Below are 13,771 nucleotides of genomic sequence, written 5' to 3'. Positions count from 1 at the left end.
GAACATTATAAAAAAAATGTTCAAGCAATTTGGATTTTCTAGTGCTGCCGTGACTCTCATTGAATCATACCTGTCTCATAGGCGTAGAAAGTGACGGTAAGCTTTCAAGTTAAACCAACATTCTGTCAGGTGTTTCCCAAGGATCGATCCCAGGGCCTTTATTCTTTTCATTGTTTATTAATGGCTAGCTGACTCGGCAAACTTCGTCCCGCCCACAATTGCTTTTCTGATTTGAATAATTTCGAACACTCACGTTCCCCGAAAATTATTTTTCTGTGCGCGATCTACATTCGCAGTATATAATTTATTTCTTGACATATACACCTGACGCAGACTGAGCCACTTCAACCCTGATACTGACTGTTCAAATCCGTTGCTTCGTTCTTAAGTTAAATCGTGAGGAACGGACACCAAACCATTTGTATGTATATAGACTTACCGGCCGTGCTTAGAGTGTGCAATGTTTATGACCCGTCAGCAGATGCCTTCAAATTTGCCAAGTATTACTCTGGGAAATGATATTTTAGACTACGTTGATAATGCTATTAATCTTGGAGTGTTTTTTCAAAATAATTAAGAATGTGGTAATCAAATTAATTACCAGTTCTCGAAAATAAACGGCTGGGATGTTGAAAATTTCAGTAAAAATCATACTTTTCAAATCGTTGCTCCTAGCCCATATTACACACGGCATGGAGATGATTTCGAATGCATCCATAGCCACATTAGATAGACTGAGAGTGACTGTGAACTGCTGTGTCCGATGGGTATTTCATTTATGGAGATTCTCAAGATTTTTTTCATTCCAGAGCAAACTTCTTGGCAGCACATTTCATGATTTAATCAAACTGCGTTTCTGTTCGATAACCTATAATATCATTCGATGTCTCTTAAAAAAATTCGAGCCTTTTAGAAATTTTAGAATCAAAAGTTTTAGTCTGCCACAATTCAGCACTTCTCATTATCGCAATTCATTGTAAGAGCAACTATTTTGTGGAGCCAACATCCCGTTACCTTTACTATTGAAAGTTGTCCTGAAGAAGGTTCCATCTTGAGTGTCTTGGTTGGCTTAAGGGGGTAGTACACTATGAACATCATGAAAAGTGTGTGATTTTAGCGATTTTTTTCAACGAGAAAATAAATTATTTTCATTAATCTGATATCACAGTTTTATAAGGTATATATTATTTAACATACAAAAAATGGGTGTCATTTGGAATGTCCCACGAATAGCCGCAACCGGTTTGTTGAACCCTTGCAGCCAAAACCATGTAAACTGGTGGGAGTTCTACCAGTTTTTCTAGTGGGACGATTTCAACCAATAATTTTTTTACGTGATCTTGGATATATTTTCTGTCATCGTACGTAGGATTTTTTTAAAATATTGATTTTTGACGAAATGGCGACATTTTTTGTGAAAAAGTTGCGTTTTGCCTCAAAAATCGAGACACAAACATTCACCAACATTTTTATTCTCAAAATATCGAAAAAATCCTACGTACAATGACAGGAAATTTTGTGGAGAATCTGGGAAAACTATTTCATCAAAATCGGATGGACCGTTCCGGAGATAGAACTCTCACCAGTTTGCAAAACTTAGTTCCGAGAAAAACGCGATTTAAATTTTGGATCCGCGTTCCTTTGCAAAGGCTTAGGTCCACTAGTTGGCTTGTAACTTTCGAACGGAACATCGGACAAACCTGGGACAAAAACTACAGTAAAGTAGACATACCAGAGAACATTTAAGGCCAGAAATATTTTTTAAATTTTTTTTTTCAAGTTTCCATAGTGTACTACCCTCTTAATGGAAGGAATCAGGGCTCGGCATAGTCATAGTCAACTGAGGATAGTCAGCTGACTATCTGACTGACTATATCCGTATTCAGTTGGAAATGACTTTTGGCTTCTTCACGCAGTTTATCCGCCAAAACGACTAAACTGTCAGTCGGGCGTTTAGTCGCTATCTCCCTCTACCGCCTCGACTAGGGGTAGTGGGGGCAAATTGGTCATGGGGGGCAAAGTGGTCACCTGCTTGTTTGGTAGTATAACTATTGACTATAGATGCCGTATCGATAGTCACCTTATGTTTGAAGAATTTAATGACTTTTGAGTCACCCTGTACTTTAGTAGCGCAGTCAAATGTCAAAATATAAATAAAAACTGAAATTGCTCTCTTGATAGCCATTAGGCCGTAGTTCTGTGCTCATAGTATCTAAGGAATTTCTCGTGAAATTTAGTTTATTCAATCTGATGTATTGGACAAATCATCAGTTTGGACGACTGTTCATATATTATAGGAGAGGTGAACAGATTTTTTGTTTAATCTCAGCGATTAATTCGCATAGAAATACTTTGATGTTTGGGGGCAAAGTGTTCATAGGTGAATAACGACTTACAATGTTCTGTATACTAAAGCTGATATACCGCATCACATTCTGCTCTTGAAGAGGATCCGCTTTGACCCTGGATAAAAATGCCACTCTAACTAAACTAAGCCTCATTATGCGAAACGTCATGTGTTCCTTACTACGTTTTTGTATGCATGAGAAAATTTAAATTGATACTCTAGGTGAATAGGCCAAGCTTTTTTCATGCATGTACCTACTAAATCAAATATGATTTGAACAAATTTGGACGAAAAAAACGCATAAACCTATCCCATTTAACATGTGCGAGTGATCACTTTGTCCCCACCAGGTGACCACTTTACCTCCAAGCAAACAAAAAGTTCGATTTTTCACCTTTTTTTCTAACGATGAAAAGTGTACTATTTTAAATTTTTATAGTAGAAGCCGTTGACTATCTTGAACAACAATGAATTGAACTAGAATATTCTTCGAGAAACGGAAATTGAAGGGGTTGTCCAAATCTTACTTACTTACTTACTTACAGTACTTCCTTGAACTCCAGATAGTTCATTCGTGTTAGTGGAAAAGTCATCTGAATCAACCCTCTTCGGGAAAGTTCTCCCTAAGCAATCGAACTCCCACGTCTGAAGTTGCGGATCTGAAATTAATATCGTTGTCAATGCTGTCTGGTTCACAATTTCAGGTAAATAAACTCAACCTGGATAGTGTTGCCCCTTATTGGAGGCACATTTCAACCCGCAACACTGGGGCCGGAAGTTCAATTGCTTTGGGAGAATTTTCCCAAAGAGGGTTGATTCAGATGGCTTTTCCACCAACACGAATGAACTGTCTGGAGTTTAAGGAAGTACAGTAAGTCGGGGTGATTTGGACCACCCCTCTATCTCGAAAAGATTCGATTTCTTGGGGAGAACTTCCTCGAAGAGAGCCGATTCAAATGGTTTTTCCACTTTGTTTAAAAACAACCTAACCCGTTTGTCGTTAAAGTATATATTTTGACTGAACACATTATTGAAAATTGATAATCTTCAATGTAAATTACGAGAACAAAAACTTTTTCAGAATGTTGTTAAATTCCATCTTTTTGATTAAATTCTGTTTAAGCCGTTTGTAAGTGAGCAACATTATTTTTTGGTAATTAAAATACTGTTAGCTTATAAAACCAGTTTGTTTAAGAAAGTTTGTTTGTTTTAAGTTTGTGTGGAGTGAAGGAAATTCCACAGTTAAAAATCCAGTTTGACTGCGCACCGAATGAATGATGAGATTACATTATCAAAAGGTTCAGTCATAGCGGTCCAAGTCTCTGACAATTTGTTTTTGGCTCGGTCTGAGTGCATCAAGTACATAAGGCCAGTCGTAAAAATCGTGATTGCTCTTATATAGTTTTTTTTTGTAATAATACAATTACTCGATTACAATTAAAGAGTAGCCAAGAGCTGTGGGAAAAAATTGCAAAGAATGATTAAATGCTACAAAAACTGTAGGACCTCAAACATTGAGTTCGATTTACTACAAATCGAAATCATGATACTTAGTTCGGGTTGACTTAACACTTAACACGAACTGTAACCAGTTCGGAAGAGCGCATCAATTCTTCTTTCCCTCGAATGTCATAACTATTCCTAGAGAAACTCCACCTTCTCGACGTTTTATTAACAGTATTATTTTTATACGGTGCATAGTATAAATTTTACAGAATATAATCGTTAAATCCCCTATTTTTATTAACACCGATAACAATGATGATTAACTTGAAACATCAGACATCACTACCCCGGTGACACCATGATGTTAATGATTGTACTTATAATAACCAGGGTTGCCAACTATAATTTTGAAAAATAGGAAAAATGAAAATAAAAATCAGGAGAAATCAGGATAGTTCATATAGGGTTTTCCGGTAAGTTTGTTGGCGATTTTCCGGGAAAACAAACGAGCATTTTCTATAAGCAGACGTACATTTTTTTTAATATACACAGATTTTTTACAATCTTTAGCGTAGTTTGTAATTTTTTTTTTTTGATGCACCTAGAGTCGATGTTCTTGCACTCGAGAGAATTCTGCTGCCTTTAATTTGCGCAGATACGAAATGGAAATTTATCGGTTGGTTGCTAGAAGCTCATGATACAGAATTCCTTTCCAATCTCATCAGACACAGAGTATGAATTTCTATGTGTGAAGACCTGCTTTGGAGTTAACTAATGGTGGTTCGTTTCGCTTACTCAAATTTTTTTTCCTTTTTCAACATTGTTTGAATCATTTTTGTTGGGTTTTTTTATATTTATTGCATACTCTTATACATTATTCTTATACTGTGTGTACCAGTTTTTTCCGCGGGGATAAGTTTCTCGTAAAAACCCGTGTTAATTGAAAAAAAAGTCACAGAAGGGTTGTGTCCGAGACACGACCGCATAGTTAACGTAGGATTTCGTTAGGCTATCTGTTGATTTTGGATATGTTTAAAGAATTACATCGTTAAACTCTTTGATTATGATTTGATGACCTCTTGAAAAGGGTCGTTTTGTTTCGTTATTGGGTATTGATTGTTCACTCCACCAGTGTTTACAGAGTGATGATGACAGAAGGATGGTAAACAGTCGTTTGATGGTGCGTATCAGATAAAAGATACCGAAGTGGAACGAGATATGATGAAAACCGCCCTCTGTGATCCTAGACGAGATGCCTCCTGGATTATGTATGGATGAAATAAAGAAAAAAAACTCACCAATGTAATATAAGATAATTACCAATACCCAACACTATTATCAATTTTTCTAATTAGAAAAAACATGTTACTTTAATATAGTGAAAACATATTTGAAATGGAAAAGATATTTTTTATAATTTTTACTTTCTGAGTGTTTATTCAACCCAATGCGAATTTTAATTGGACTAACAACACCTTATACTATAAGTAGAGCAATCACTTTTTCTAATATTCCGTAACTTTTCCAAATTTTCTCGCCGTATAAACTTTCCTTGGGTGAAAATGAACACAACAAAACAGACATCTTAAACCAAACGAGCCGTTCTCGAGCGGGAATACACCTCGGTGAACTTGTTTATGAAAATTGAAATAAATCGTTTTATATATCAAGTCATTTTTAACGCGACCGTATACAATTTTACACTTACACTTGGGCTATTTTTTTCACAATACACGATCGGTCATTGATATGAGATTTAACGACGCAACCAAATTTGAATTTAATTTGCTAGAATTAATCGTATCACTCACCTAACATGCAATAAAAAATGCCCCCGACTTTCATATATTTGCAATGTCAATTTTCTCCAGGCAGTTTGGTTTTGATGTCTCTGTTAGGGAACACATTATGGTAGGAACAAAAGTTCCCCCTACTTTTATGTATTTGCAATGCCGATTTCCTTCAGGTAGCTTGGTTTTGATGTCTCTGTTATGAAACACATTCCGGTGGAAGCAAAAGCTCCCCCTACTTCTATGTATCTGCAATGTCGAATTCCCCCCAGGCAGCTTGGTTTCGATGTTTCTGTTAGGGACCCGCCGCATGTGTCGTCAATTTCGACCAATCAGAAGTGGGTATTTCCGTTAGAATAGAGGTTGAGATTTTTCAATTGTTCAATAGTTAGTCTCATGACATATATTATTTTCTTCAATATAAAAAAGTGTTATGGAGTGCCGAAATCGATTGAAGCAAAATTTTCATCAATCCATCTTGAAATGACTGAGCAATAAGCGTTTTAAATTGAACAATTTTCACGATGTGCTCAATTTTCGGTTTTTTTACAATTTGTACCCCAATATGTTCCCGAAAGACGTAATCCTACGTCAAAAGTAATATAAAATCCACGTGAGAATCGTGCTAGGGTGCGGCACTAATTACCGTCATACGATCTGAGGGAGCATGAGGAAGTGATGTGATAATGCTCAGAATTTTTTAGGGTGGAAAAAAACATGGATGTATATCAGAATTATGATTAAAAATTGAATATGTATTCTACGTAAAACAGGAACACGTTTTTTGGCAAACTGTTAAAAGTATTTTAAGGGGGTATTCTAGTCTAGAAATCTGAAAAAATCGAAATTTTTTTTTTACCATATTTCTGTAGTTTAGGCATTCAAGAATATACTCTAGAAAGGACTTATCGAAAATCCTATTATTTACCTAGTTAGAGCCATCTTAGTGATGTGGTATCTAACCTGTTACGGCCATCACAATGAACTTCAAATGCGTTTCTCTCGGAACTAGTTTTTTTCTAACTGGCGTATACGATATCTCAAGTTCTACTGAACCGATTTATGTCAAATTTATATGAAAATAATCTGCATACATCTCTCTATCGCATGAACCAATAAAAAATTATAACTTTTTAATTTTACTATTTTTAAAAAATCGGTAAACGCAAAAAAAAACGTTTTAAACAGCATTTTTGTTTTCAAACGGCCGCCATTTTGTTAAAACCCATGTTTTTGACTTGTCCGAGGTTCATGCCATAGCGACATCTTTACTGATTCAGAATCTGTTCGATTTTTTTGTTTCAGATAACCAGAAGGACTGGAATCGTGTACGCCATGGCACAACTTTTTTTTGAACACCCTCACTTCACCAGCATGTAACTATTCTAATTATGAATATTTTTTTTCCGTCCTATTTTTGTTTTATTGTTGAAAGATAGATAAACGAATAATGATATAATGGATAGTAAAAATATTCTTTGTTTTATTTTTACGGAGTTCGAAAAAACGTCCGAAATTCGTGTCTCTACACTAGAATACCCCCTTAAGTAACATATCTAATATCTGAAAATAATTTCATATTATAATGAATAGTTTTTGTGGAAAACAGGAAACTTATGAACATATGGTTAAGTGAGAGCCAGGACTACGTATTTGAAGCAATTGAAAAACATCAAGTCATTATTTTCATTCAAAATATAGCTGCCTTCGGGTGTTTTATTCTGGTATCTTTCTATTACGTCAACTTGAAGCTTTTATTAAAATAATGAATTTTCGTGGAGTTTTTTCGGATGTTATTAATAAAGTGAAATGTTTTTGTTTTTTGGTTATTGTTTAAGGTATGTTTTAAGATATATTTTCCATTTTTTTGAGTGCACGAATTATGATTATGACGCTGTTGATAGCTGGATGCGTAGATGCGGTCTGAAAATCGGTACCTTGCTGGTGGTATCGGTTCTGAAACAACGGGGTGTCGTAGAACAATGTCAAATGAATATTTTGAAACTTTAGGACAATATTTAAAACGTTACATAGGGGTTTTTGAAAATTCGAAAAATTGCCAGAACGGCAGCCATTTTGATAAAAATGAGATACTTTTCATGAAGAATCTCTAAATAACGATTTCAAAAAAATTTAAAAAAAATTAGATATCAAAAAAACGGCTATATATCGCCTTAGATAATTCATTTTTACATGCTGATAAAAATTTCAGCCAAATCGGTAAAGTAGATCCTGAGATATCGATACCATCAGTTGAAATAACATGGTTTCGAGAAAAACCCGGGTTTAAAATTCGTACAGCAATTCGGGACAAAGAAGGTACGGTGTCGCCGTCTACCGGATTTCATGGTTGTATGAGGGAAACCCATGTGTTCTTCAATTGTATATTTGACTGCCGTTTTTTCATCAATTCTATTGCAGTTTATGAAACATACAAATACGAGTGGAAGTCGAGTTTACTTTCACCTCACAAACCATTGTTTAATTTTCTGATACACAATACAGAACCGAAAATGTGACCTTCTTTGAGATTAGCATGCTCGAATGCAGTTATAAAATCTCAAACATTCAATGAAAATCATTTTGAAATGTTGTTTCCATCGTCAAATTACATAATGCTGACCTTTATGTAATCCCTACTAAAAGAACTCCAGAACCTTTTAACTAGAGCCTACGAAAAGTGCACCTGAAAAGTTGAACAAATTGCGCTAACAGTAAGGAAAACTGTATATGTTAGTGATACTGAAAACTATGATCATAACGTTGAACATAACTGTCGTTCGATTTGTATCGTCGTTCCTGATTACAAATTAGGATATCATCCAGAAATATCGTAACCTTACATCGAAAACGGGTGAAACCCGGTACCTCGAATGGCTTCAACGACTTATGCAAAAAGATTGAGCCGTTGATAACAAACCGTGGCAGAAATCATTATATCAACGCTTTGCTTTTCCTCCCACCAAGTAAGTAAAATTACCCTCAACGACCAAACGATTTTCTCCGACAGCGAAATTGAAAATATCTGCCAGGCCCACAATACATTACAGGTTGCGTTTCCTTTCAATAATGGCTCCTGAAAATACGCGAAAAAATCATCACTAAACACTATTTTAGGTCACGATTTTTTAACCTCATGTTGACAACTCGTTACACTTTTACATAGAATATTCATTTGATTCGAAAAAACTGATTTTCATAGATGAATTTGTTCCTGAAGATGTGTTTATTTTTCCTACCGCAGAGAGTGTCATTTTATACAGCAGAAAAAAGACGTTTCTAACGTTGCTCACTTATATATTAGGCTGTTAAAAAAGTCCTGCGGTATTTTATTTTTCAATTTTCATTTGTTCATAAAATTAGTTACAATCATCTGTTTTAAGTCAAATATGCGCCGTTTTGTTCGATGACTTGTTCCTAACGAGATGCCAATTTCATAATACCCCTGTTATAGAAGCTCGCTTCCTTATTGGCAAAAAAACTTGGATAGCCAATTTTCACAGGCCTCTTTTGTGGCTAACTTCTGACTACCTAGCTCGTTCGCCATGGACAAAAACAGGTGGTAGTCACTTGGTGCAAGGTCCGGACTATACGGCGGATGCAAAAGAACCTCCCATCCGAGCTCCCGGAGCTTCTGGCGCGTCACCAAAGAAGTGTGTGGATGAACGAAAACGTTGAAACCATCGTTGTGCCGTGGAAATGGAAACTGTATCGGGTCTATAAACTGCACAAATTTTATTGGCAGCTTGAGATGCATTTTTGCCTTTGTCATAGTAGTACTGTAAAATATGTCGGATTTTTCCCTTTATTTTGCTCCATATTTGCGACACTATAACTCACGAACGACTTAACCAAACAAAACACTGTCAAGGACTATATTATAACACTGTCAAGGACTATATTAATATCTTTCCAACAAGCTCTAGTATGACTCGATACAATGAATACAACTAGAACTACGCGCTTACAACGACACCTCGCGGAAATACCGCAGGACTTTATTGACAGCCTAATATTTCAACATAATTAGCTCAGCAAAACATTCTACTTCCATATCACCATTATAAAAATTAAATTTATTATCCGTGTGAAACTGCTTGTTCAAATCCACCACTTTTTACTTTCTGTTTTGTTTAGATTTGCTTCATATAAACTCGCAGTCAAACTCAGCTTTAATGTCCCGAATACTATATCCCTTGAGGCGACTTCATACTTTTGGCTGTAACTTTCCAACGAAATCAAATAACGGAAAATCCTTTAAGGACAACATTTCTGAGTGCATAAACTTCCCAAAAATTAGAAAAAAAAACAAAAATTCCTTTTTTTCGATTTTCTCGACCCGGGTCCCCCCATAAAAAGTTGATCCCCCCTCGGTCCCTAGGGACTGACTCTGATTTTTTCTTCTTTTCCGCGTAGGTCCGACAGTGGACTTTTCCTTCACAGAATGTCGGCACTGAGAGCAGGAAACTATTTTTAGAAGAGTCAGATGAAAAGTTCATTGTTGGTTCCCTACATTAATCAGGGCTAAACGTGTTAATGTCGAAACTATACTTTCGATAACGAGAATCACTTCGGAGTAGACACTCAATTAACACAAACATCATACAAGTGCGAAACGGAAAGCTTTCTATGTAGGATATTATAGTTCTGATTCACAACAGAAAAAAAAGTCACAAGAGGGTTGTGTCCGAGACACGACCGCATAGTTGACGTAGGATTCCGTTAGGCTATTTGTTGGTTTTGGATATGTTTGAAGAATTATATCGTTAAACTCTTTGATATTGATTTGGTGGCTCTGAAATGGCCGTTTTGCTTAGTTTTTGTGTATTGTTTGTTCACTTCACTAGTGTTTACCGATTTATGATGACAGAAGGATGGTAACAGTCGTTGGATGGTGCGTATTAGATAAAAGATCCCGAAGTGGAACGAGATATGATGAAAACCGCTCTCTTTGATCCTAGACGAGATGCCTCCTGTGATATGTATGGATGAAATAAAGAAGAAAAACATCAACCAATGTAATATAAAATAATTACCAATACCGAACACAATTATCAATTTTTCTCATCAGTAAAACATGTTACTTTAATATAGACAAAACATATTTGAAATAGGAAAGGTAATTTTCTTTTATAATTTTTACTTTCTGAGTGTTTTTTTTTCAGCCCAATGCGAATTTTAATTGGATTAACAACACCTAATACTATATGTAGAGCACATGGGAAATCACTATTTCTTAACTTTTTCAATTTTTCTCGCCGTTCAAACTTTTCTTAGGTGAAAATGAATACAACATAACAGACAGCTTAAACCAAACGACCCGTTCTCGAGCGGGAACACACCTTGGTTTTTATTTATGAAAAAGTCTGCGAAATCTTGAAAAATCGGGAAGGTTGGCATCCCTGATTCTAACAGTAAATGCCTACTGTGATGCTATACATTCTAAATGTAAATCAAATTTTTAAAGAAAATTTTTACTTATAAAATAAATAAATTGTGGGTGTGTCCGGATTTTTTCGTGTTAAATTTTTAGCATGAATTTTATTCATATCAATCATACAATTGTAAGATGGTCGTACATTGTTTTTTCCTGTTGGGTGTGAACCACTGCGTCCATTATTTTGAACTATTCTCGCGTACCTTTTGAAAAGGTCCTATGTAACATTCACATCAACTCGAGAAAAAATTTGAAAATAACTACTGAACAACGATCCAAATACTTGCACTTCGTGGTAAAAGCAGATCTTTATTGTTATCACTCGTAGAATTGCACTAAAACCGTATCTACACCTGAAAATAACAAAAACAATAACAATAACAAAACGTCCGAAGTGCGACTTCGTGTTGTTTTGATTGCTTTGTTACTTCGGACCTATCGAGTGTCAGAAGAAAGTGGCGTCCGAAGTAACAGTTGAGTGCTTAAAATTAGAATTTGTACATTGGACATATTTTATATCGGTGATAAAAAGGTGAATAGGATAGATACTTGAACGGTCGTTTTCGCGATGCGTTCAATGATTGAGAACTAATGGTGTGCATTCATTAACTCGATTTGTTACATTTGTTACTTAGGACCTTTTCAAAAGTTACGCGAGTATTGTGGTATACCCCTTTTTTATACTACACTTCAAGCTTATCTACCGCTTATTGATGAAGGAGTATACTGAAAGCTATAGCGAGGTGTCAATCAGGAATAATCTGTTTGATAAAATTTATAATCCTGATCGGTCATCCCACGGTCGTACATACAAAAATGCTAATGCATCAACTACGCGGCCAATTTCAATTTTATTGCGATTATGAGGTTGAAAAAAAATTGTAATACCCTTAAGTCTGTAATCTTTTGTTATGTTACTGTATGGTATAAAATTAATCGTTTGAATAAAGTGTTCGCATAATTCGACAATGTTTAGCCAACATCATAAAACAATAAATTACAAACTTAATTCCTTACTGTGGCCATAAATCCTACTTTGTCACAGTGTCAAGTTGGAGCCATACAAACTTGAAGGTTAATAACCGTTGGCCATAGCCCAGGGTATGGCGCTTATTTGACAGAAAAACTTTAGACACTCCTTAAAATAGACACAGAGCTTGAATGTTGCTCATGCTATCACAACTAGAACCATTAAAACGATTACAGCATCCGGTATTCGGTTTTTGTCGTCGCTGCAAATGGTACCGTAACCTTCTTGCCACGACTTACCTTGACACTGCCAATTCAGATGCAAACGTTAGCAGGTCCAGCAGCTTTGACTCACATTTTGCTGGCATCGGAGAAAAGATTGATAGATTATTTATCTTTCTCTGAGCGTGAAACTGCGAACGTTGAATGAGAACAAGAAACAAATTCATGTAGCGTTCGATATTAGATTTTATTTGAGTAGTGTATACATTCAGGCTATTACAATCTTTCATACAACTTCGTTCACTTTTACGCGTTTTACTGTAGCATAATCTCAGGTTCTATGGTTATGAATAAATAAATTGCTCTAGTTAAGTTCACCTTTCGGGCGCTTCTCAGTAACTGTAGCCATCGCCGTGATGCTCATCGTATCCACTTCCGGAGATTCCGCCAGCGGTTCCGTAAAATTTTGGGTGGTGAGCAATGCCAATTTTCTTTACAACAGCATTGAAGCCATTGTGTTTATCCGAGGTATACTCCACGACTCGCTTTGTGCCGTCCGGTTCGAACAGTGAGTAACCTCCCTTCACGACATCCCCATCCCGAATTTCCCACTGCGACTTGTGGTCCCCGGTGTGGGCGTCTTGAACTCCATAGTTAAATTTGTACTTTGGGTAAGCGTAATAATCCTTGTGGTCGTACTGATCATCGTAAATGTCGTATTTGCTGGCTTTACTCAGGTAACCTAAATTTCCACTTCCACTGTAACCCGATGCTCCATAATTGTCGATTGAATTTGGACCACTTCCATAATACTGTGTGGCGTGTTTTGTTACAATATTGTAACCTGTTCCAGCAACGTATGCTACAGTGCTCGTAGCCAATGCAACGATGATTGGGAGGACCTATCAATGAAACAATTTTCTTAGAACACTTGCACTTTTCCACTGATTTATCACGTACCTTGAACATTTTGCCAACTTTTCTACGAAACTACCCGACTTACTTTATCGACAGAAAATCACCGCTAAACTGATACCGTTCTTGGCGGTCTTTTGCATTTATATAGTGTTCTTTGTTCGCTACTAGTTACTAGGAATGTCCACCGGATTTAGCATAATAATGCAACGCTTCCACCATGGGAACCATTTATTCATTGTGAGGCACGGAAAAAACGAGAGCAACATAAGTCGCAACATTGGCGCGAAAATTACTACTTCTCGGCTGCTGGGCTGCCAGTATTGCACACAAATAACAAACAATGCCAAATTGTTCCGAAACGAATCCAATCTACGAGTGCACCGATTACCACTAGTGCGCATAATTATGACAAAAAGTGCATAACGCTCTTGCAAGTTGATCCGGAAAATTGTTACGTTGAGGAACGCACGAAAATCGAGACGATTATTATAAGGTGGGTTGATGTTGAACTTGATAGGTGAAATCGTGAGGCGAGCAGCTCACGATATTTAGAGGTGGAAAGATCTATCACACTATTCATTAAGTAGTAAGTTCTTGTTCTTTGGATTAGATTTTATTATATTGGGTTGGGGAATAAGTTCA

The 13,771-nt window shown here is 36.3% G+C and overlaps 1 protein-coding gene across 1 annotated transcript; it reads right to left on the bottom strand.

Moving 5' to 3' along the window:
* Window positions 1-12,603: 12,603 nt before the first annotated feature.
* Window positions 12,604-13,180, bottom strand: LOC129766784 (pro-resilin-like). The gene is made up of 2 exons (XM_055767381.1): window positions 13,172-13,180; window positions 12,604-13,113 (listed from the first exon to the last, which is right to left on the bottom strand). The coding sequence occupies exons 1-2, from the start codon at window positions 13,178-13,180 to the stop codon at window positions 12,604-12,606; spliced, it is 519 nt and encodes a 172-aa protein (XP_055623356.1).
* Window positions 13,181-13,771: the final 591 nt, after the last annotated feature.

Source organism: Toxorhynchites rutilus, chromosome 2 (genome assembly GCF_029784135.1).
Source record: "Toxorhynchites rutilus septentrionalis strain SRP chromosome 2, ASM2978413v1, whole genome shotgun sequence".
Taxonomy (NCBI): Eukaryota; Metazoa; Arthropoda; class Insecta; order Diptera; family Culicidae; genus Toxorhynchites; species Toxorhynchites rutilus.
This window is presented reverse-complemented; position numbering and strand designations above follow the sequence as displayed.